We start from the raw sequence: 22,281 nt of genomic DNA on the forward strand, positions 1-22,281 counted from the left end.
TCGGCCTCTTTACCTTCTTTTCTTACTCACAGTCTTTGTCTGTTTTTTCCCCCTCCTCATCCATTTTTTCCTCTCCACTTCTGTCTTTTCCAGGGTGACATCATTTATCTGTGTCTGGCTACAACTTCTGTCAATATTATCTCTATCTGCCCTTCTACTCGGCCCCAGGTGAACATGCTGATACACAGTGGAGCTGTCAGCCTTGACAGAAGATGAAAAAAAAGAAAAGCACTTCAGAAAGAAAGAAAAGACCAAGGCCTGAGGATTACCGAAGGCCATTCAGCTTGTTAGTGCAGCGGCACCTACATCAGACAAATGCATACATAATTTTTTCAGAGGGGTTGAGTGATTCAAGCTCTGGAGGGGTGAATGTTCCCCAAATAGACAGTTTAAATGATGAAGGGCCTTGTGTAGTACCCACAAACCATTTCAGACAGCAGTGGAAATGCTATTAGAGAGATAGAAGGAGCACTGGGGAGTAGTTCACGGTAATTAAACTGGAGCGTCAATGTCACTGCTACCTGTTTACGACCCAGAAGAGTAGAAGTTTCCCGTGGTGAAGAGGTTTGGCTTTCATTTATTACTGTCGATTACCATTATGAAGTTCTCCCATAAATGACTTGGATCTTATTTGCGGGAAATGGAACTTTAATTTCTAATGAAAATATTTCTCCACAAAAATGATTCTTCAGAGATAATAATTATGTTGAAGTTGTAAACTATAGAGGGTTGAAATATAAAATCCTTTTGGAATAATTTTGCTAATTAATATTTTAAAACCACCACTTATTTTGTCTGTGAAATCAAAAATAGAAATTGTGTGTAAGCATGCAAGACGAGTTTAATAGCATGGAGCATTGCTTTGATTTCCGCTGATCATTTTGTAAGAGTAAGCATGTTGTACTCTTTTTTTATCTTATTTGATATGAGATGAAGAAACCCAAACTGATTTTAAAAACTGTGTTACTCTGCTAAATTGTAAAACAACAACTTTAATTTCATGTTTCTGTCCAATAGAGTCTTCATTAGACATTTTCATTTTGGAATGAAACTTCAAATGAGGGTTGTAAATCACACAGTTATTGTCTGTTTGCTCCATATGTGATACTTTTGTGACTTGATATTGTCTATTAAGTCTCCAGTGTAATATTGATTCATATTGGTTTCACGTTCAGCTGCCTACATCCACCAGTGTGCCAAAGAACGCATATGTGCAAACATGGAGCAGGCTTACATAACAAATTGGATTTTGAGATTGGCGGTTTGTGAAAAAGTGTGTGTGTGTGGTTTTCCATATGTGTTAAGGCACTGGTTCAATAAAATCCAGAGGGTCTGAATGTGTGTACATATGTGATAATGTGAATTTAAGGTTATGTGTATATACATGTGTATTTATATATATATATGTTATCTATATATGTGCTTGTAGTGTGTGTGTGTGTGTGTGTGTGTGTGTGTGTGTGTGTGTCTGTGCAGTGCAACCCAGCTGTGTCCAGCCTCTATGTCACCCGGCATTGACAAGGGTGAGTTTCTCAGGCCAGCTGGGTCAACAACATTATGCCTGATCTTTTTATTCAACGAGGTATTGATCTTCCTCCATGTGTTATTTGAGTGTGTGGGTGTATGTGGGGTGGGGGGGGGGGTGGGTGGGGGTGAGGGGATGAGTGAAGATAAGCAGGGAGATGGGGCCAGGCCAAGAAAAGGAGGCACGTTCTGGATGAGCAAATTTGACATAAAATCCAATCACTTGCTGCAGCCCCTTCCCAGTCTGACAGCCTGAGCCGCTCCTACAAGTACGGAAAACACCAAACACAAAACTCACATGAGTAATCACGCTGGTTCATTCTCTTTAGCAGAAAACACAAACATCTTTTAATTGTTTTCCTGTAATGCGATCTTTAGAGACCTGCTAGAAGATTTATATGACGGTGAGTTTGAATATGCAAAGACCAATACACACACACACACACATATACACACACACACACACATACACACACACTCCTGCGCTCACACTCCGACGCTCTCATACACAAATTCACAAAGGGGGCTGAGGTACATGAATAATCAATAACTATTTTTAACAACCCTGCACACCATTATTTATACCTTTAGACTGATGTACGAAAACAGACACTTTCAAAGCACACAGGCTTTTAGATAACCATGAATTACATACACATACACACACACACAATCCCAAATGCACAGTCCTGCCCACACATTGACTCATGCTTATTGAGAGGGTGAGCAGGATACTGGTCAGATTTAGGGCCTTTGAAGATTGAGCACACACTGACACACACTGACTGCTGTACTCTGTCATGACAACACAGTTGTTTTGTCATTTTCACACATACTTACACACACACACACACACAGTCATGCATGCAGGAATAATCTGGGTGTGTTCAGCAGTATGAAAAAGGGGAAAATGATACTGTGAAGTATATCAAATTTAGATCATTCAAATACACCTTGGTGGCAACTAAGATTACAGACTTGAATCAAGCATCCAAACACACAGACATACACATCTTTGGCACCCACTGTGTGAAAAGGCGATGCTCCTGACTGTGTTCCTGGCCGCTGATTACATATCATTATCCAGACTAAAGGGGGAATATCATTTCGAGACAAATTGGCACACCGGGAACACAGAAGGAAGTCTGCAACAGTCATTATATCTCTACCAAACATGCCCAGACAGCAAAGGAATATTGTACTTTCTGCTCCCCGCCAGAAAATTCTTCAAGTAACTCAAAACTTTATTTTATTATATTAATTGTGAGAGAGACAGGAAGTTTTGATACTCCTAATTGTGATGCAGCAGTCATAGAGAGTTTTAGGGGCGAAAGATTAAGAATGAGAAAGGAGGGGAAAACTGCAAAAGAGGAAAGTGAGTAGAAAGAGGAAGATAACAAAAACAAGAGACATGCAGACAGGCAAATGATGGACACAGAGAGACAAAACAGGAGCGGAGAGCTGAGAGATGGGAGAATGCGCTCGCATGTCAAACACATATTCTGCCAAGACTGTGCAGTGGGGTTACAACTTGTGCACTGCCATCCTGATCATTTATTCAACTCATCTGTTACATAAATAAACCAAAACACAACAGATCTGCCCATGGCTTCCTATGAGTGAGAGAGCTACTGGAGTCGTTTGGACCAGTGAAGCAGGTTAAATCTACAGCAGCAAAGTATTATGGGTAACAGCACGGATGAGTCATCAACCCAGCAGCCACTTACTGATTTATGTGCAGGTGCACACATATAGGCTGCACAGTTTCACATGGACATAGTCACACAAATGGACACACTTAATAAAACTAAATAACTGCAAATGTTTTATAACTGACACTTTTTAAGCTGCACACTGAAACCCGGAGATATTTAGACCACTTACATACTGTGTGGCTGAGAAGAGTGGGCAGGGATAATGTTCTGTATGTAGGCATACAGAGGCAGTGAATTGACTTAAGATGAATAGCAGAGCCGTAGGGCATAATGCCAGGAAAAGAGAAGAGTGGGAAAGACTGGTGAAAAGTAAGAAGAGACAGGTAGAGAGAAATGGATGCAGAGAACAAATGATGAAAGAGAGAAGTAAAGAGAAATGTATTTAAGAGATGGACGAGGCAAGCGGCGGAGGGAGGGAGGGAGTGCTGGATGTTCAGAGTAAAGGAGAGAGTGGGAGGGAGTTTAGGAGGGAGGCAACAAGGATACACTGTAAAGAGAGGGAGGGGGAGAGAGAGAGAAAGAGCATGTTTATGGAGGAATGTGACAGTGTTCAGTATATGGGAGATGGGACGGACTGATTGCACCATACGAGGTGGTGAAGAGGGGTGAGAGGGGGACCAGGAAAGAACATCAGCAACAAAAGCAGATATTTCTCTCTGTCCACACCAGCAATGCTAGCTAGTATCAAGCTGAAAGTGGTTTGTCCACAGTGATCCCCACAGCTTTTGGAAGCAGCGGCAGTGACTGTGACAGTGGTGTCAAGCTGACTATAATGGAGGTAAGTCACCTCCAGCCGGACTTGAAGGAAGGTTATGGCTGTTTGATTGGATGTGGCGGGGGCAAATGATGGCACAGAGTCAGTGAGTCGGATTTGTTAAGTGGAGCTGTCTTGATATAGCTTATTTCATGTAGTTTGTTAGCAATGTTTGTACACATAAGAGTGGATTCGTTTTAGTAGCACACAGAAAGTTTGCTTGTCTATGCACATAGTTAAACATTCTATCCGAACTGAAGTTGCTCAGCATGGGAGCCGTCCAAGTAGTCTTTTACTACTTTTAATATGCAGGCTGAATCTCAAAGTAAAATCATCTCTGTGTTTGAGGGCATGCCAACTCCAGATGAAATGTCTGCTTTCAACTTTTTTTTTTTTCTCTAGTTCTTTGCCAATCATGTTCTGTACTTTCAGCACAGCCATTACTGGACAAACTATTGTTTTTAAACAGGTGAAATGATAGGGAGCAGCATGGGGATTTATTTAAATGTCGCACCATACACAGCAATTTCAGGAAATAAATAGCATTGGACACGGAGCCGGTTGTTAAAGGTGTTTTAAGCATGAATTAAGTGGGTCCATCTATATATGTCCCACCCAGTGATTCTATAAAGTAATTGGCCCAACTGTTCTTGAATATCCTCATAATTTTGTCATATAATTAATGGGAACACGAGGAAGAGACCGGCCTGGGGAATAATTCGCCCTTTGCACAACATTGCAGTTCCAGCACTGTCACACCTGTACAGTAATGCATGTGTTGAGACCTGTGGGGGATCATGAATTACATTGTGCTGGTGACAAGGTGAATGGGTAAGTAAAGGGGCACCTGTTCAGGCATGTTCAGCATTGCTCTGTGCTGAAATGTATTGTACAGAGAAAAACACAGGGGTGAAACAAAATCACAAGGACAGGGAGTACAGGATGAGAGTAGCAAAGACAGGTTCCTTGTCTTTTGGAGGCATAGCTGAGTTATTTGTTTTTCTTACTCGCAATACAGAATTCCTTTTGTTGTTGTAAACAGCTCTTTATACTTTTCATATTTTGCATTTTGTTGTGGGAATTAATGCAGCTCAGTTCCATATCTGTAGTGTGTGACAAACCAATGGAGCTGTCATGACCTGCTAAAGAAGACGCTTCTTAAAATAACTGTCCCAGATACCCAAATACAGCATCCTTTCTTGAGTGAAGGCTCTGTATCAGTGGAGTGCAGCATCTCAACAGCTTTGTGAGTTTCATCCCACGACAATCTTACAGACTTTTCAACTTTTCAGTTATGATTTCTGTGTACTGCACCTCTTTAAAAGAATATTACATTCACATGTTACAGGAATAAGCTGAGCATCTGTGCACAGCACGTGAATATCAGCCATGACTCTTGTTAGTTATGACCCCTCAGACTGTCCCTACAATGAACAATTTAGCATTACAAGGTCAGAGGGTTTTTATTTTGGAGCTGAGCACAGGTATCGCCTGCAGCACATATTTCCAGCTGCTTTCAGAATGATACAGACCCCTGAAAGTGAGCTCATTGTATCTTCTCTTACTCCCACATTACACCATCCACACACACAGCCACAGCAGATTAGGAGGATGGGAGGATGGTTATGCTCCAGAATGACAACCTTATCAGTGAGTCTTCAGCTTGCAGGGTCAGTGGGCCCCCGTGCCAGGAAAGGCCTCATTCTTTTCCACCTACCTATGCATGTCATTCCACTGTGATACCGTATCAAACAATAATGTATATGACAGACTTTTGAGAAATGGTGCGCCGACTGTGTGTGTGACATGTCGATTTTATGTAAAGCTCATAATTCACTGTCATTCACTTTAAAAACAACGTCTTTATCTCAAATTTGTGGTTGGGATACAATTTTATGGTCCAGTCTTTATAATGGCTTAAAAAGTGGTAAATATTTTTGACAAACCTGACAAAACAGAGAGTTACAAAACTAAACTGTGTTACTAGTGTACCCTCTACATTTAGACAACAAGCATGCCTTCCTCACTGGAAACTCAATTATCATTTAAGTAATAATCTGACACCACAACAAAGCTTTTATGACAATCCATCAAATTTACATTTCATATTTATAAGGCTGTCATATCATGCATAAATGACACAGCCTGCTAAAAACATGTGATGGGTAATGGAAAAGGTAAATTATTGGTGGGTAATGGATGGGTGATAATTCAAACTGTCTAAAAATACATTCACATGTTACAGTACATTTTCTCTTGCTGTTTTTAGAGTGGGATAAAAGCCTTACAAGTAAATATTTTATGACTATGGAGCGGGCCGGTGATCTAACAGAAGACACATACAACACTTTAAAACCATTTTTGGACAGATTCCAGGGTGCTGCATAAGTTTGAAGCATTACAGAAAAGTGCAGACACATATTGTAGGGTAATATTCAATCTGGTATGGGTGGATGCAGTTCAATAAAGCAATAGAAAAAGGAAAATTCAGATATTTAATTTTAAGACTCCTTAAATTCATGAGCATCAATTCCCCTCCTCATCGCTTCGCGAAAGGTTCCCATTTAGACTCCATTAAAAATACATTTTCCTCTATATTCCAGCTGCCAAGGTTATGCAAATGTCTGTACTATAGGAACAGTGGTTGGCCAGCCATACAAACCCAGTGAGTAGTGCAGACAACCTCCTTATCTATTAATACCCAAGGAGGTGGATTGTTTGGATGACCTAATGTCTCATTTGAATGCACATAATAGCATCTGAATGCAATCTAATTTCAATAGGGGGTCCATCACTAAAAGCTGGTCTCCTGTCAAAGACAAGGCCAAATGACTGCCAATAGAAGACTCCGAAATGGAATTAATGAGCACTAAATGTTTTACTCATATGATTGAAGTGAAAATGCCATTTTAAAAGCTTTCTCTGTATCCAAACCCCTCCAGCCTTGAACAGAGGAGACACTGTTTGACTGCTGGGCAATACAACATTCATCAGTGTATAATGCAATGTTAGCCCCTCAGAATATAAATCTCGCTCACATATACACTCTGTCTTTCCACGTCTGTTTCTTTCTCTTTTGGCCTGTGCCTCTCTCTCCGTGCCTGGTATTCCATCTCCTTACTTTGGGGCGATAATGAGTGTCTGGTATTCTGCTCTTCAGCATTGAAGCCCTATTCATGCTCAATCTCCTTTACAATGCACTAAAAGGATTACCCAATTAGATGCTATTGGATGCCATTGTGTGTGCATGCGTGATGTGTGTGTGTGTGTGTGTGTGTGTGTGTGTGTGTGTGTGTGCGTGTGTGCTTGGTCAGTAGATGGATGTGTTAGCAGAGAAAGTGAAAGATAGATGGCACTCTGTACCCCACATTTCATTCCCAGTTGATGTTCTGCTGGAGGCCACATTACTCATTCCCACAACTCAGCCACAGTGAGTAAGACACAAGACGAGGAAGTAAAAGTGTGTGTGTGTGTTTGTGTTTGTGTGTGTGTGACTGGGTCCCTGACAGGCCACATAGGATGACAGAAAAAGAAACAGAGCATTACTTCTCAATAATTCAACCTATCAGCCTATCGTTCTCTGGAAATGTACTCTCCGCTGCCATATGTGAGCTGTTTCTTCATCCCCTTGCTTTAATTTGTGAGTTCAATTTCCACTGTGTCATGACTGGGATAATGGGGAAATGCCTGCTCTATTACATGTGAGTCATCAGTTACTTTGCAGATCGATTCCAGTTATCTAACGTGTTACATCACACTGGGAGCAATATGTTCCGCGTTTTGCATTTAGGGGATCGAACAGCATAATAAGGATTGATTTAGATTGATGCCTCCTACAGAGTTAAAAGTATAATCTGGGATTCTTTCAGCGTGTAAACTTTGGTTACAGTTCTGTTTTTCTCCTGATTCTCTGGAGAATGCACTGAAACAGCATTTATAACATGCATGTGGGTAGACTCTGGGACACGCTACTGACTTACTAGGATAAGGCTGGTATTATTTTAGCTCATTAATATTAACAACAATTCCCCTAAAAGACTAAAACCAGTGATGATTTTCTACTACTATATTTTTTTCCTGTGTAGCCACAGTCTGATATATCTTGTACAGTATGCCTCAGACCTCTCCTATCATCCAATCTACCTGATCTACCAGGCTGCCACAGCTATTTGGATATTAAAAAATCACAGAGGAGTATTGTTGTGCAAAAACTATTAAAAACATATTGCAATACATAACATAACATTTAGTGATAAATCCTTACATTTTTATCAACACGAGGATGAGCCAACATGGATGATGTGGAAATGATAATGTCAGTTTGATGGTAGTGTGTTGCCTCTCTAAAAATAATATTGTCCTTTCATCCACAGTACATTATCTCACAATGATGAGAATGAACCAAACTTTGACAAAGCAGACCTAGTAAAGTAAGTTTAAGCTTCTTCAAGGTGTTGCACTCACATAAGTCAAAAGTCATGGCTGTCTGTAAAATATGAGAAACAAAGGAAACTGATTTGAAATATCAAGATCAGTTTAGTCATCATGGGGAATATACAGTATGTGGCCTGTGTAAACAGTTATGTAATGACTTATAGAGGGAGCTTCCTATAATATAATATATATATAAGCCTGTTGTCATCAGGGTAGTTTGGACTTTGAGAATTTTTTACAGAAATCCTGTGTTGGAAACTGGGGGCATGGAGATTAAAAGATATTGGCATTTACTGGGTTTAAAGAAAATATGCTTTATATTGAGTTGTATTATGGGAAATGTAGGATCCAGTTTTTATGCAGTTTGACCCATAAAAGGCTCTGCTGCCTTGGTTTTCACCAATGACAAGCTTCCCTCAAAGTTCTCTCTCAACTTTATGTTTAGTTTGCAGAAATTTTGAATCTTAAAATTCAAACTTTATTGTAAGCAACAGATAAAACATGAATGGTCTCTTAGTTTAACTGTTTTATGAAAGGGTTTTTTATTGAAGATTCCACAAAATAAACTTAACAGTTAAACTTTGTGATGATCGTGATGATAAGAGATAAATTGCATAAACCATAACCAGACACACAGTGTTTCCACAGGTTCAAATAAAAAGATACTGTATATAAAATTCCATGTGCACTCTAGACTCTAGACAAAGAACAATAAGCTGTCCAAGACTGACCTAAAAAAACAGACACACTGAACTAGATAGATTATGCATCTGTTAGAAATTAACATATAGACAGTGAGAATTAAAGTGATGCCATCTGGCACCATGGCAGTGCAGAGGTACAGTGAAAACAGAGCAGAGTTTCATGGTTATTGTGAGACAGGTATAAATCCTGGACCTTTATAGCACACTGCTGCCTTCCACTGGCTGTGGTAATGGATTGGCTATGCTCTGCGAGTGTGTGTCTCTGTGTGAGTGTGTCTGTGTTTGGGGGGGTGTACTGTCAGCTGGTCTTGTGCGGGCAGGGCTTTGTGTCAGGCAGGTCAGCTGGGGCTCGAAAGCTAAGACGGCACCCCGCCCATACACACCACCTCCTGCTTACACACAAAGATGACAAATAAGTGCACACACTCTTTTGTGCAGACACTGAAAAACATGCAGCCAATCAAATATCAGATTAGATGCATGCACACCCCCATCCCATCTCACCAAAGGTCTTAAATCACACTGTCTACTCAAAAGCCATGAGGTCAGACTATTTGTACTGCTTATTAAAATTTGCAATGATGGAGGGAGGAATAGAAAGATTTTCAAATGACGTGAACTGATATTGACTAGTTCTCTCTAACAAGTGAAAGGGAACATAAAAGTGAAGCGGTAGGGCCATTGCTCAGACAAACAGTCTTAAGGGGCTGGATGGGACTAACTGAGGAACAATGGAAGTCAACTGAAAGGATAAGTGAGAAGTGCTGCTGAGAAAGATTATCTAAAGAGATACTGTATATTATTTCATAAGTGGGTCAAAATACTTTGAAAACACCCCATGTTTAAAAAGTTAGTTTCAGATAGTATAATGATGTAATATGATGTAAACTTTAGTGCAGTTCTGTCTGCAGATGTTGAAAGATCACATTAGGTCATGCTGCTTCTTGCTGTTTGTTATTAGTTCAATCTTAAAAATATCTGATTTCTTGTATTTTGTGTGATAATATCAATGAATCAGTAGTTTGCTATCTGTAGATACGGTATGTGGTAAAGCTGTCTGTTTTCCTCACGTTAGGAGAAAGCATACATTCACTTGTGACAAAAACGGGATGTAAGATTTACACGTGTTTTGTCAGCAGCAGGGCTTAGGGGCCATATCTTTTCTGTTGTTGTTGTTTGATCTTTTGGTACACAGTACCTTGTGTATTGTCCTGTCACGGTGTGTGATTGTATTTCATCCACAAGGTGTTTTGTCAACAGTGTGTACTCTGTCGGGTGCTGAACACTCAGCTGCCTCAGAGAGACTTGTACACTACCAATGAGACTGTGAAAAGTGTGCATTGTTTGTGTGGCTGTGTAAAGGTGTGTGAGAGAGAGCGAGTCTGTGTGTTATGTCTGAACAAACAGAATAACGGCAGCAGGATGGTGGTAAATCACTATAAAACTGAGGCTCTCCAGCCCTCTCATTGTGGGGACTAGTCATTTATTTAACACTCAAATATGGTCCTGGGCTGTTTGGGGAGAATACATCAACCGGCACACAAGAGTCCACACAAAGAGCGGCACACTTCAACAGACAAAGAGGGAAAAGATAGAGGGCAAGCGCCTTTTTTTCTCCTTCAGATGAAGTGTTGTTTGTTCAGGGTGGGTGCAGGGCACCGAGTGGGACGGATGGATAGAGGGAGGGACTGATAGAAGGAGGGAGGGAGGGAAGGATGAATGGTTATTACACATTTAGTCGATGCAGAAACGGGGGGTGTCTGGGTGATAGTGGGGAATGGAAGGGGGTACGGGGGGGGGTTGTAAAAGATCTTTTGTGAAGGCTGGGAGTTAATCACTTGAGCGGCACACGCCAGTTCTATGGGAGCACATGTTGTACACTGGCCCCCCTGGGGGGGAGCGGGAGGTCCCAAAGCACACACACACACACCCACACAAAGTTGAATTTACATGTCAGTTATAATGCAAAGCTGGAAGACCCACCCCCTCCACGGAGCAGTTAGCAGACGTCCTGGCTGTGGTGATAGTGTGAGGATTGTATTTGCTGCTGGTTCATTCAAGGGCATACACACACAGACGTACACATGTATGCCTGTTCACTTTCTCCAGGACTGGATAGATGACTCTGCAGAGGCCTTGCTAGAGATTGATGCTTAGTAAGTAAAATCTATTGTTTCATTATTTCAGTCCCATGTCAGTGGTGGATGCTAATATCTGAGAGTGATAGTGAAGGCTGGGGTTTAGATTTAGCAGCAGACATCCAGGCACAGCAGAATAGAGGCAGTCACAGATGTGTCAGGGACTGTTTACATCAATGGGAGAGGGGACTGCTTTGTATTTGTGCAGGTACAGATTTAACATCATATACCATTACTCAACAGTTTCAGCTGTTTACTTTGTAGAATATATTTTGAATTATATCCCAAAGGAACAAGAAAATCAAAATTGAAGCCACGCTGGAAGACTTCCAACTAGATGTACAATTTGTTAATGATTAGAAGGCTTCATGCAATTTAGGATTATCTTTCCTTTCCCATTCTCACCTTAAAGGCTGTACCTGTCAGCTTTTTATTTCCTTCTACCGTGAGCCTCTTCCTTCTGTATGCATGCTGCTCTGTCTCACTTGCTGTCTGTCTCTGATGCATCCCATTATCCTCCTCATCATGAAACATCTATTTTGCACATGTCTCATCTTGCTTATAATTGTTTCCTGGGCTATGAAAAGTGACAGGCTTGATCAGTGCTCCCTCCTTCATTCTTGGTTTTTCTCTTCCAACATGCTTATCAAATATCTCAGGAAGAATGACACTGACAGCTATGTGTATCTTACAAATACCACTGTGCAACCAATGATTATGGATTAGCCTCAAGCCAAATGCAATGTACACTAATATGTGACTTATGGTAGGACATTAGTCACATGCTTTTGTTGCTGTGGCTATTATAAACTGCTTAAAGGCTGAGGACCTGGTGTTTAGGGGAGCCCACCGGCCTGATCAGCCAGCATGGAGTAACTAGTGGGAGGAGTTTTCCCCTGAGGGTAAGAGATCATGACTAGTAACATCTGGGGTCTAGTTGCCTTTTAAAGGGAGATTTGGACAATGAATAGAGAGCATCACTAGTACCTCTGTGAATAAACTTCTTTGCTGATTACAAGTAAGAATGTTAACAACAGAAATTCAGCCATGTTTTTGTGCTTCATCCAATCAATCATAATTCCAGCTACTTACATTATTAAAACTTGTATTTCTGTATTGACTGTCTAAATACTTTTCTCAAGTATAATAGTAAATACAAAATGATTGCACAGTGTTATTCAGATGGCACCACCAGCCAAGTGTTGAGTAGGCAGTAAGTAGCCTAATTGCCAGTTTGTTTAGAGGAAGGGAATCCAAAGGGTTATTTGTCAAATTCAATGGCCGAGCCATAAATCTAGACACACAAAGCCAGGCAGAGTGCCAGAGTGCCAAGATGGATTTTTTTTCAGTCTGTTTGTTTTGCAAATGTGAACACACCTGCTTCAACAGTGCATGTCTGGACTGGGCAGGAAACAATGAAGTTAAATAAACAACACTAAAAATTAATTATTTGCATTAGAGAAAACTATGACATGGCTTAGTCCTTTCATGAAAAACACATTTAAACTATATTCTCTGTATTTATTGTCTGTCATCTTGTTTTGCAGATTAGGTTACTGACTATACTTCTCTGGGGTCATGAGTCGAGTCTTCGCTTCACTATTGTGTGACTTGACCACCTGGACTTCCTCACCGATGCCTGCAGGACCATGGGTAGTGTCAGCAGCCTCATCAGCGGCAACAGCCTCGACAGCAAACACTGCAAGGCATCTGAGTTTAGGTTAAAAAGGGGAACAAACCACAATAGAAAGTCTGGAGGCTGCAGCCTTGATGGGTTACTGAAGTGCAGCTTTACTCAGGGCTCCTCTTCATCCACTCATCTCTCTAAAGGCCTGTCACACTCCCGGTCAGGACGAAGTGAAGATTTTTTTTACATCAAGGTCAGCTAACATGCTTTCAAATAACATGTACATAATGTAAGGATATAACAACGTAGACTATTGCACTGCTTTTGGATAAAATGTCCTGTTCCATACAAGGTGGGCCATAAACCGAGGTCGGTGTATCACAGAGGAGGATCAATGGAAGAACATACAGGTCGAAGGAACAGAGATGGAGAATCAGATGGGCATCTACAACCAAAACTGCTGCTCATGTCAGGGAAAATGACTGAGAGGGTTAGCAATTTACCTATTATTACCTTCTATTTCTAACTGGCTGCTGGTAGTAGCTTCATGTTTAGTGTACAGACGTAAAAGTGGTATCAATCAATCTCATCATAACTCTCACAAGAAAGCAAATATCCATATTTCCCGAAGTAAGAATATTAGATTTAGATATTAATGATATTCTGTTTTTCTGTGTTTTAAAACATGGTATACAAACTATTATTATCATCATTATTAATAGCTATTGTCATAGCCTCATAAAATGTACCTTTGCTTGACTGGAACTTTTGCTTAAAACTATTAACAAGTTATAGCCTACTGCATAACTGCTACAGACAGAAAACCTCACAGTGAAGTTCAGGATAAAACATGCACAGCAGGTAGTTTAATAGGTAGCCGCCATTCCTCATAACCTGTGTTGAACCTTCCCAGCTTATTAATCACCCCCTCCCAGATTAGTGACCTAAGAATGCCTTGATCTTCTCAGAGAAGTCATTTCTGTGCCAAGAATACATAGGCAAACTGAGTCTCTTCTTCAATAGTTCTTTATTCTTCAGGGGCAAAAGGGTGGGGGGTAGAGGAATAGGAAGCAGCTTTAAATGAGACAGAGTAGAGAATAAGAGAGAAATAAGAGAGAGATAGAGAGTGAAAGAGAGAGAGAGAGAGAGAGAGAGAGAGAGAGAGGGGCGGGATATCAGGGATAGAAAGAGAGAAAAAAACCAGGGAAAGGCATCCCATATCCCAGTCATGAAGTCAGTGAGAAGGAATGCTGAGTTCACAAGCTTTACCTCTTACACTTCAGCAGTAGCTCATATTATTAATATCACAGAAAAGGGCTATTCATCTTCACTCAGACAGCACATGGGGGAGAGATGTGGGATGCAGAGGGGAGGCGAGGAGGACAGAAAGGAGGGAAGGTATGATACAGCTTGTGACGTTCTTGGACAGCACAGATGGGGCATGTGGAGTATAAGTTCATCTTTGAAATGAGTTTTCTCTCTTATGACAGTGAATTTTACTTGCAACTACTGCTGTGTGGCTTTTAATACTGCCAGCTTGTAGTGAGGCAATTCTACACGCTTCACTGGTTCTATTTCTAATATGAAAAGACATGATTGGAAAAAAAATCTATCCCTTTCATTTGTACAGACTTCCAGCACGTGACAATATTTATCTCCGCCAAAGCCAGTCATGATTTTCAAGTTTTAGAATGTGACTCATCCTCAGCTCTTTGTACTCTCTGTAACAGTACAAGAGGACTTGCTTTTTGCCGGGCTGTCTACTAAGAGGAGCCACTGAATATAAAAACCAAAAATAAGGAATCGCATCCCTGACTGTGTGTCATTTCACTCTTCTAGACCACTGCTGAGAAGTCACTGGTCCGGTCCACTGCCTTCAAGCCTGTGTTTCCCAGGAGTACGACCTCCACAGGGCACAACAGCCTGGACCACATCCTCGGCCCACTGGAGAAAGCAAGGAGTCCAGATAATAGAAATAAGCAAGATACCTTCTCAGGTCTTCATCTATACCATATTGATACACTGTTGCCTTAAAATTGAATTATTTGGGTTGAATGACAAATTACACTTGAGTAATACGTCATCTCTTTTCCTTTCAGGGACTCTCTCTGACTCTGGACGTAACTCTATGTCAAGCCTTCCCACCCACAGCACCAGCGGCAGCCTAAGTGCTTCAGCAGGCCCTGTCAGTCACAGTGATGGCGGCTCGGCTCCCGCAAGCAGCCTCAGCAAGGGACCACAACCCAATTTCCCTCCATGGGTCAGCGGAAATAGTGCTAACCTTGACTGTAGCTACAGGGCTGGTTTAAACAGCGGAGGGTTGGCATCAAAGGCTAATGGAGAGGCTGGCTCCTCACTTTCTGCAGATGAGCCAAGCCCTCTGTCTGAAACTGCAGGTGGGATTCGGTCCCCTATTACTACAGATGAGTCACTGATTGAAAATTTGGAACAAAGACTGCTGGAAAGAGAGACTGAACTGCAGGAGCTACAGGTACCATGCTGTCATATAACTAAAAAAACAGCATGTGCTCTTAATCAACGTTTACTTATCAGTTGTAAGACTGTACATTACTGTTTGAGTATATTTACAGAGATGTCTTCACTTTATAACAGGTGAGTTTTGAGGAAAAGGAAGCAGACACTTGTCAGCTATTTGAGGAGAGGCAAAGGTATTGTGCTGAGGAGATGGAAGGGCTGAAGCAGCGATGCTCCACCAAGTTACGACAAGTGTCTCAGATGGCTGCAAAAACCCAGCAAGCACTGCAGCTGCAGGTCAGCCAGCTCCAGGTCAGCCCACTTCCTTTTTTCCATCATTCCGCCAAGCCTTCTCCTCTTAAAATGAGTCAATTGATGAATCAAATTAAATTCAGCATTTTACCTTAATTTCATTTCAAAACATCAGCAGGTGTATAGATTTACCACACCTTGCAAAATTGCATGAATTAGTGAAATGACACAATGAAACTTTTATACAGGCAGAGAAGGACAGGCTTCAGGAGGACGTCTTGAAGCTAACCCGAGAGAAGGACCTTGTTGAGCTCAGGTTGAGGTCTTACGAGACAGAGAGCACACGACTCGCTCCGACACTCGAGGAAACGCAGTGGGAGGTGAGTTATGAGTCATATGTGTGATACCAGCTTGATTTGAAACACCGTAGTACACAACATAATCTGGCACAACCTTGAAGACTGCTGCTGAGTTGTAGGAACATAATGTTCATCCATCACTGAAGGAAAAACTCACCATTTTTGTTAAAAAAACAAAGAGAAATCTGTCATAAAAGAGTCAGAAATACCAACTTCTCCACTGACATCTGCCTCAGTAGTCTACAGTGTTGCCTTTTTTATGTCAAATCTACGGGTTTTTCTGTCACTGTAACTCTCTCCAAGTACCCACATTTATATTTTGTAGCCAGACCATTTGTTCTAAAGAATTTTATTTTTTTACATTAGCAATGGATCAAATGACAATGTGTAATGTGTGACTGAATGAATGTGTGACAAGGGCCATTCATACTGATGAACCCACAGAGAATTATCACCCAACTCTGTCTGCAGTTCCCCTCAGCTCTTTCATGAGAGCGTTTCTGTACCTTTTAGCTCTTTGTTTTGGTTCAGTCTTGTGGCTCTCATTGGACTTGTTGCCAGCCATAGCTGGCAGCAAAAAAGCTCAAGTAAACTACCAACTACCTGCCCAGCTCCAAACAGTGGACAGACAGAGTTAGGTACTAACTGATGACTAGTTGGAGACCACCACTTCCTGAGCTGTGGTGGAGACCTGACCAGATTTAAGAGGAGAATGAATATTGGACTTACATTTGTCAGGTGGCTTTAAATGAATGCTAATGTTGCTCTGTGTCTGCTGGATTATTGAATTACTAGCTTACTTTTGGCATGGAAATGTGAACGAAGTGTTCCCCATCCATTCCTGATAGAGGAATGTAATTTAATAATTCATGTCCATAACATTTGTTCAGCATTTCGGAGTTTGTATTATTTTCACAAACTTTTATGAGACAGTGTGCAAAACAAAATTCAACAGGCTCACATTCCTTTTCTGGGAACTGTCATTAAGGGAAATGCACAAAATCTATAACTGTAAAAATATATATGAGGCAAAATGGAGAGAAATATATCAAAATGAAAATAACTCTTGAAGAACAATGAAAATTAAAATTAGAAGATATGTGACGGTTTCCAAAGGTGGAGTTTTCCTTTAACTGCCCCATTGGGATAGATATATAAAACACACAATATAAAACTGTTTGATCTTCATAATTCTTTCTGTTCAAATGTAGGTGTGCCAGAAGGCTGGGGAGATCTCACTGTTGAAGCAGCAGCTGAGAGATTGCCAGGCGGACGTCAGCCACAAGCTAAATGAGATAGTCAGCCTCAGGGTGTCACTGAAGGAAATCACAGCAAAGACGGAGATGCTTGAGAAACAGAATAAAGACCACGGGGACAAGCTCCACTCTCGCACCAGAGAGGCTGAGGTTAATCTGTTTATGATTGAATGACAATCCATTGCACAATTGAGTTCAAATACAGACATGAATAAAATGCCCACACAGTGCTTGTAAGATGAAAGATAAAAGGATACCTGCACTCAACTGTGACCTTCAGACTGCTTTCAATGTCCATGTTTTAGCAGACTGAGAGCTTATTTGACACTTCACATGACTAGGCCACAGTAATATCAGTCAAAACACTTCTTCTTAATTGATGCCTATGTCTGAATGTTTTCCATTTTTGATTCAGGTTTGCCAAAATGAACTTCAGCGCAAGAAGAATGAGGCTGATTTGCTGAGAGAGAAAGTGGGCAAACTGGAGAAAGACATCCAGGGAATGAAACAAGATCTGGCCATGGCAAAGGAGCAGAGGCTGCAACACAGTTTGCAACTTGAGGCCCATGCCCAGACTCAGGCCTTGGAAGGACTAATCCAAGGATCAGACTCTCCTATCCAGAGCCAGGAGGAGGAGACCAAGGGACACACCTCCACAGAATCCCTCCAGAAAGAAGTGGAGAGACTGAAGCAGCAGCTCAGGGAGGAGAAGGATGCTCAGGAGAGGCTGGCCAACAGCTTTGAGCAGGAGAGGCAGACGTGGAACAAGGAAAAAGACAGGGTCATCAAATACCAGAAGCAGCTCCAGATCAACTACCTGCAGATGCACAAGAAGAACCAGGACCTGGAGAGGATCCTGAAGGAACTGACCGCTGAACTGGAGAGCCGGACAGAGCTAGGCATGGACATTAACTACAGCTCAGGGTTACAGACATATGACGACGTTATCGCCACAGAGATTTGACGGGAAAACTCACTAACATGCTTGCAGTATAGGAAATACTGGCACTAACTTTTTCACCACAGATATTTACATGTTTGCACGGACCAAGAGACATCACACACTAGCCACTGGAGGTCATTTTCAATGCTAATTATCGTTCTAGTAGGGTTATTTAATAGAATGTGCAACTCTTTTTGTGATTACACTATTTGTTCAAAAGTAAATATTAAGTTATTTAATGTTCAAAAGAGAATATTTTTTATATTTTATTTTTACCATACCGTCTAACAAGATCCCTTTTCATTCAAATCATGCAGTTGAAACACCATTTATTAGTTGTTCATTGATACCGGCCAGACAATAGCTGATTTATATGTTTCATGATAAATGTCTGATGGTAACACATGATAAGCATGATAGTGGCTTAACATCTGTCCCTACCAGCATGGACAATGACAGTGATATATCATCTATTGTTAGTCTGGGTTCCTAAACCTTAATTTACTTGGTCTTGTGTATCCACATTACAGTATGGTCCAAAACTGTCCAATCTTCTTATGGGGTTGTGCATGGAAAAAAAGATGGGGGTTTTTTTGTTTTGTTTTGTTTTTTGTTTTTTTTTTACATTTTTTAAGTCTTATGATGTGAATATTTGTTATATCCACACCAATGAAAAACACATTCCACTTCAAAATACATGTTAAGTGTCAACTGTTATGCATTTTCACCCCTAAATTCAATTCAACACTGGACATGTGATGCAAGTCAAACAGACAATAGTGCAGTCAAAAGACTTTATTGCACTGGCTGTATGTTTTTGTCAGTATTGTGTGAAAATTCAAAGTTTGTGTTACAGACAACATTTCAGAGATCAGTAAATGAATCTTGCAAGGAAATGCCACATGCGTCTCTTCAGGTGATATGTAAGAGTCCTGAGATCACTCATTCAATTTGTATAATTCCACTGAACATATTTCTTTATATGAAACAATTTATTTTCTTTAGGAACGGAAACTTCTGAAATGGGTTGACCGTGGCTCAAGTAGATTGCGGCGATGAGGTCTAGTATTTTTGAGTATTTTTGTACTTTAATTACTAACATTAGGGAGAGAGAAATGCAACAAACATCCCCAGGTGGACTCGAACCAGAGATGTTGTGGCCCTTATGGTTCTAATTATCCAGATTAGTTTACTGTGGTTCCCTCTACATACATGAAAGATGAAAGATTACACTTGAGATTAGATTATAATATCACTGTATTCTTTGAGTGTGTATGAATCTGTGTAAAAGCAAACCTTATGTCTGCATCATGCAAATAATTGAACATTTATTCCACTGCCAATACACCATGATAATGCCTGTTACAGAAATTCAGGCAATATATATTTGAGAACACCTCTGATACAAGCCAAGGGCAAATGCAAATTTTGGGATTCGCTTTGTACTCTGTGTGTGTTTGAGAGAGAGAGAGAGATTAAAGGGGTTCGGATAGTGTACAATAAAAGCAAATATTTTAAGAGGAAAACAAAGAAAAAAAATCGTGATCTCCCTACAACGTCTATCTCTCTCCCTACATTGTTCATCAAACTTCGTTAGAGTTCGCTGGCAATGCTCCACTTGGAGACAAACAACCCTTCCGAGCAGCAGCCCCAGCCATTTGGCTCCACTATTTTGGCGTTATTCCACTTCCCACAAGGGCAAAGTAGTTTGTGAAGCAAAAGTTTAACTACTCCACCCACTCAATACTCAGAGGCTAACATAGACTGTCAGGCAGAAATATGCACACAGTGCGCTGGTCAAGAATGTGTGGCAATCTTTATAATGAGACTGCTTGAGATTGCTCAGCTACCCACCATTACATTACATTACCACAGCAGGTCAGGAGAGATTTGCAGGCAGACAGAGTGGAACTCTAGGATGAGGTGCTGAAACCAACGGCACTCACACTCTAGAGACTGATAAGTGTTTTACAGCCCTGACTCAAGGTCTTAGCACAGAAAAGTGGTCAAATAGGGAAGCAGCAAAAGGACGGTTGATACTGTTGATATGGTAGTGGTAAAAACGCTTTGGGTGCAGCAGTTGAGGATTAAATATACAAACACAAACATAGAAAATCTTACACGCTTTGGGGAAAAAAGCCTCAGGGCTAGGGTGCAAACAGCAAATGTTTGTCATTTGTGCATCAGTACTCATTTAATACTTTTGCCCATTTTTAAATTTTTTTTGTGTATTCTGAAATTCTGTTTATCTAAAAAAAAAAAAAAAAGTTAATGTTACATCTATCTCACCAGACAGACTTTACCAAGACTCTTTGTGCCAAAAGAAGAGAGTGAGGAGGTTTATCAATGTTCTAACATAAACAAATACATTATTGGACATATCTGCATTATGTTTGCTTCGAATGATTACCAAAACTCTCCTTTAATACAAAGAATATGGGTGAATACATCTGATTAAGTAAACCACACCATGATAAACAATATGCTGCAGTTATAAATGTATAGGAGGTATTAGATTTTTTTAAATGTTTATTTTATACTTGGTACTATTTATTACACAACTTCACAAATGCTGGATTTAGACTCAGAAATAAATATGAATGCTGTTGATATATACTCAAAGCTGTCTTCAACTGCACTCTTTGTCAATCCCTTATTATAATTCTCCATTCTTCTTGGATGTAAATAATAAGAAGATTGTTTGCCTTGCCTGTCGAATCATCTAATTTCGGCCTTTTGATAGTGTTTCCTTCCTCACACAGCAGCTCTTCCCAGCTCAGCTTCTGTCATAACTAAGCTGATTGGACCAAATCAAAACTGAAATCAAATTAAGGCCCATTGTCAGAGCATGTGGCTCCGTCATTGACATGAAAGGAGGGCCACACAGAAGAGATAACAAGAAATTCAAAGTCGCTGGTTTGACATGAAAGAAAATAACAGAGGTGGATGGAGGGTGGTGGTGGTGGGGAGGATTTCTTGCTCAAAATAACCATCTAAGAATCATCACCTACACTTGTATACAATAAACGTACAATAGATCCTTGCAGCCACAATGTTTTTATGCACTTAATGTAATAAGTATGCAGCTATTACTAATGTTTTTTTAACGGCAGAATAGTTGAAAAAAATGATATAAACTATGACAATTATAAATCAAATTCCAGCTTTCAATATTTATCTTTTTTATGAAGTCTTCCATTTTCAATTATGTCGTGTAGTAGCAGAAAGGCTGTTTGGGAAGGTAATGGGTTATGATATACATCTCTTTGTGTGAACTGCACACACAGAGTTTTGGTCCAGCAGATGTCTCGGTGATTGGACAGCAGTTAGGCAGCCGTCAGAAGACACTGGGCGATAATTTAGCCCTGCCCTGCAGTGACATGATAATAATGCACTCATATCCTGCTGTGATTGTCCTGCTCGGCTGACAGTCAAGCACAAAAGGGCCTGAATTCATTAGTAATGGGGAGGCGCATTTGCAAACCTGTTCATCATACAAAAAAGGGATGTGTGGTTACATATTCACAGCAAACACATGTAATAAATTCACAATTTCAAGTATGGTAGAAAAAAACCTAATTGTACTCCTACAAAATGGGAGTTTGCACTTCATTTCATGGCCCGACGCTAACCTCTAACATTATAATAAATATTCCATACTGGTAAATAATACATGAGTCAATAACATTCTATCAGTTTCTGCCTTGCCCTCATTACTCATTACATTCACATACTCAAATGTGCTATATCCCAGCTATACCCCTAAGCAATTAGTTGCTCTAAAATATCAGGGGGCTAGTTACTCAGGCATGTATTTCATATTTTTATTGGTTTATGCGGAGCCCTGCATGCAGACCAAGCTATAGCAAACACAGCCTCAGCAAATCCCTAAGCTCCTCCGCAGTCAGCAAAGTAATTGGGGAGGGAGTCCCAAAGGGTCCTCGCACACTGCTGAACCCTTTGCTACCGACAAGTTGAAATGGCAGTGGAGGTACATAGGAGTCGGTATCTGTGTTTGTGTGAGTGTGTGTCTGTATGTGTGGAGGATATAAGTACAGGAGGTGGCTTGAGTACTTTGTGTGAATAGGCCTGCAGTCTTT

At 40.7% G+C, this 22,281-nt stretch overlaps 1 protein-coding gene across 3 annotated transcripts; it reads left to right on the forward strand.

Annotated features, from left to right (window-relative positions):
* The first annotated feature begins 3,771 nt into the window (after positions 1–3,771).
* On the forward strand, positions 3,772–21,291 carry lzts1 (leucine zipper, putative tumor suppressor 1). Of its 3 annotated transcripts, none has more exons than XM_044368941.1 (9): positions 3,772–4,017; positions 12,817–13,149; positions 13,249–13,386; positions 14,736–14,892; positions 14,996–15,387; positions 15,510–15,683; positions 15,872–16,003; positions 17,194–17,388; positions 17,654–21,291. In XM_044368941.1, the coding sequence occupies exons 2-9, from the start codon at positions 12,919–12,921 to the stop codon at positions 18,200–18,202; spliced, it is 1,968 nt and encodes a 655-aa protein (XP_044224876.1). In that variant the 5' UTR covers positions 3,772–4,017; positions 12,817–12,918; the 3' UTR covers positions 18,203–21,291. The 3 variants fall into 3 exon arrangements, with proteins under 3 accessions (XP_044224876.1, XP_044224892.1, XP_044224884.1); XM_044368957.1 differs by lacking the exon at positions 3,772–4,017 and adding an exon at positions 10,950–11,287; XM_044368949.1 differs by lacking the exon at positions 3,772–4,017 and having other exon boundaries at positions 11,300–13,149.
* The last annotated feature ends 990 nt before the right edge of the window (positions 21,292–22,281 follow it).

This window comes from Thunnus albacares, chromosome 2, assembly GCF_914725855.1.
Source record: "Thunnus albacares chromosome 2, fThuAlb1.1, whole genome shotgun sequence".
NCBI classification, from domain to species: Eukaryota; Metazoa; Chordata; class Actinopteri; order Scombriformes; family Scombridae; genus Thunnus; species Thunnus albacares.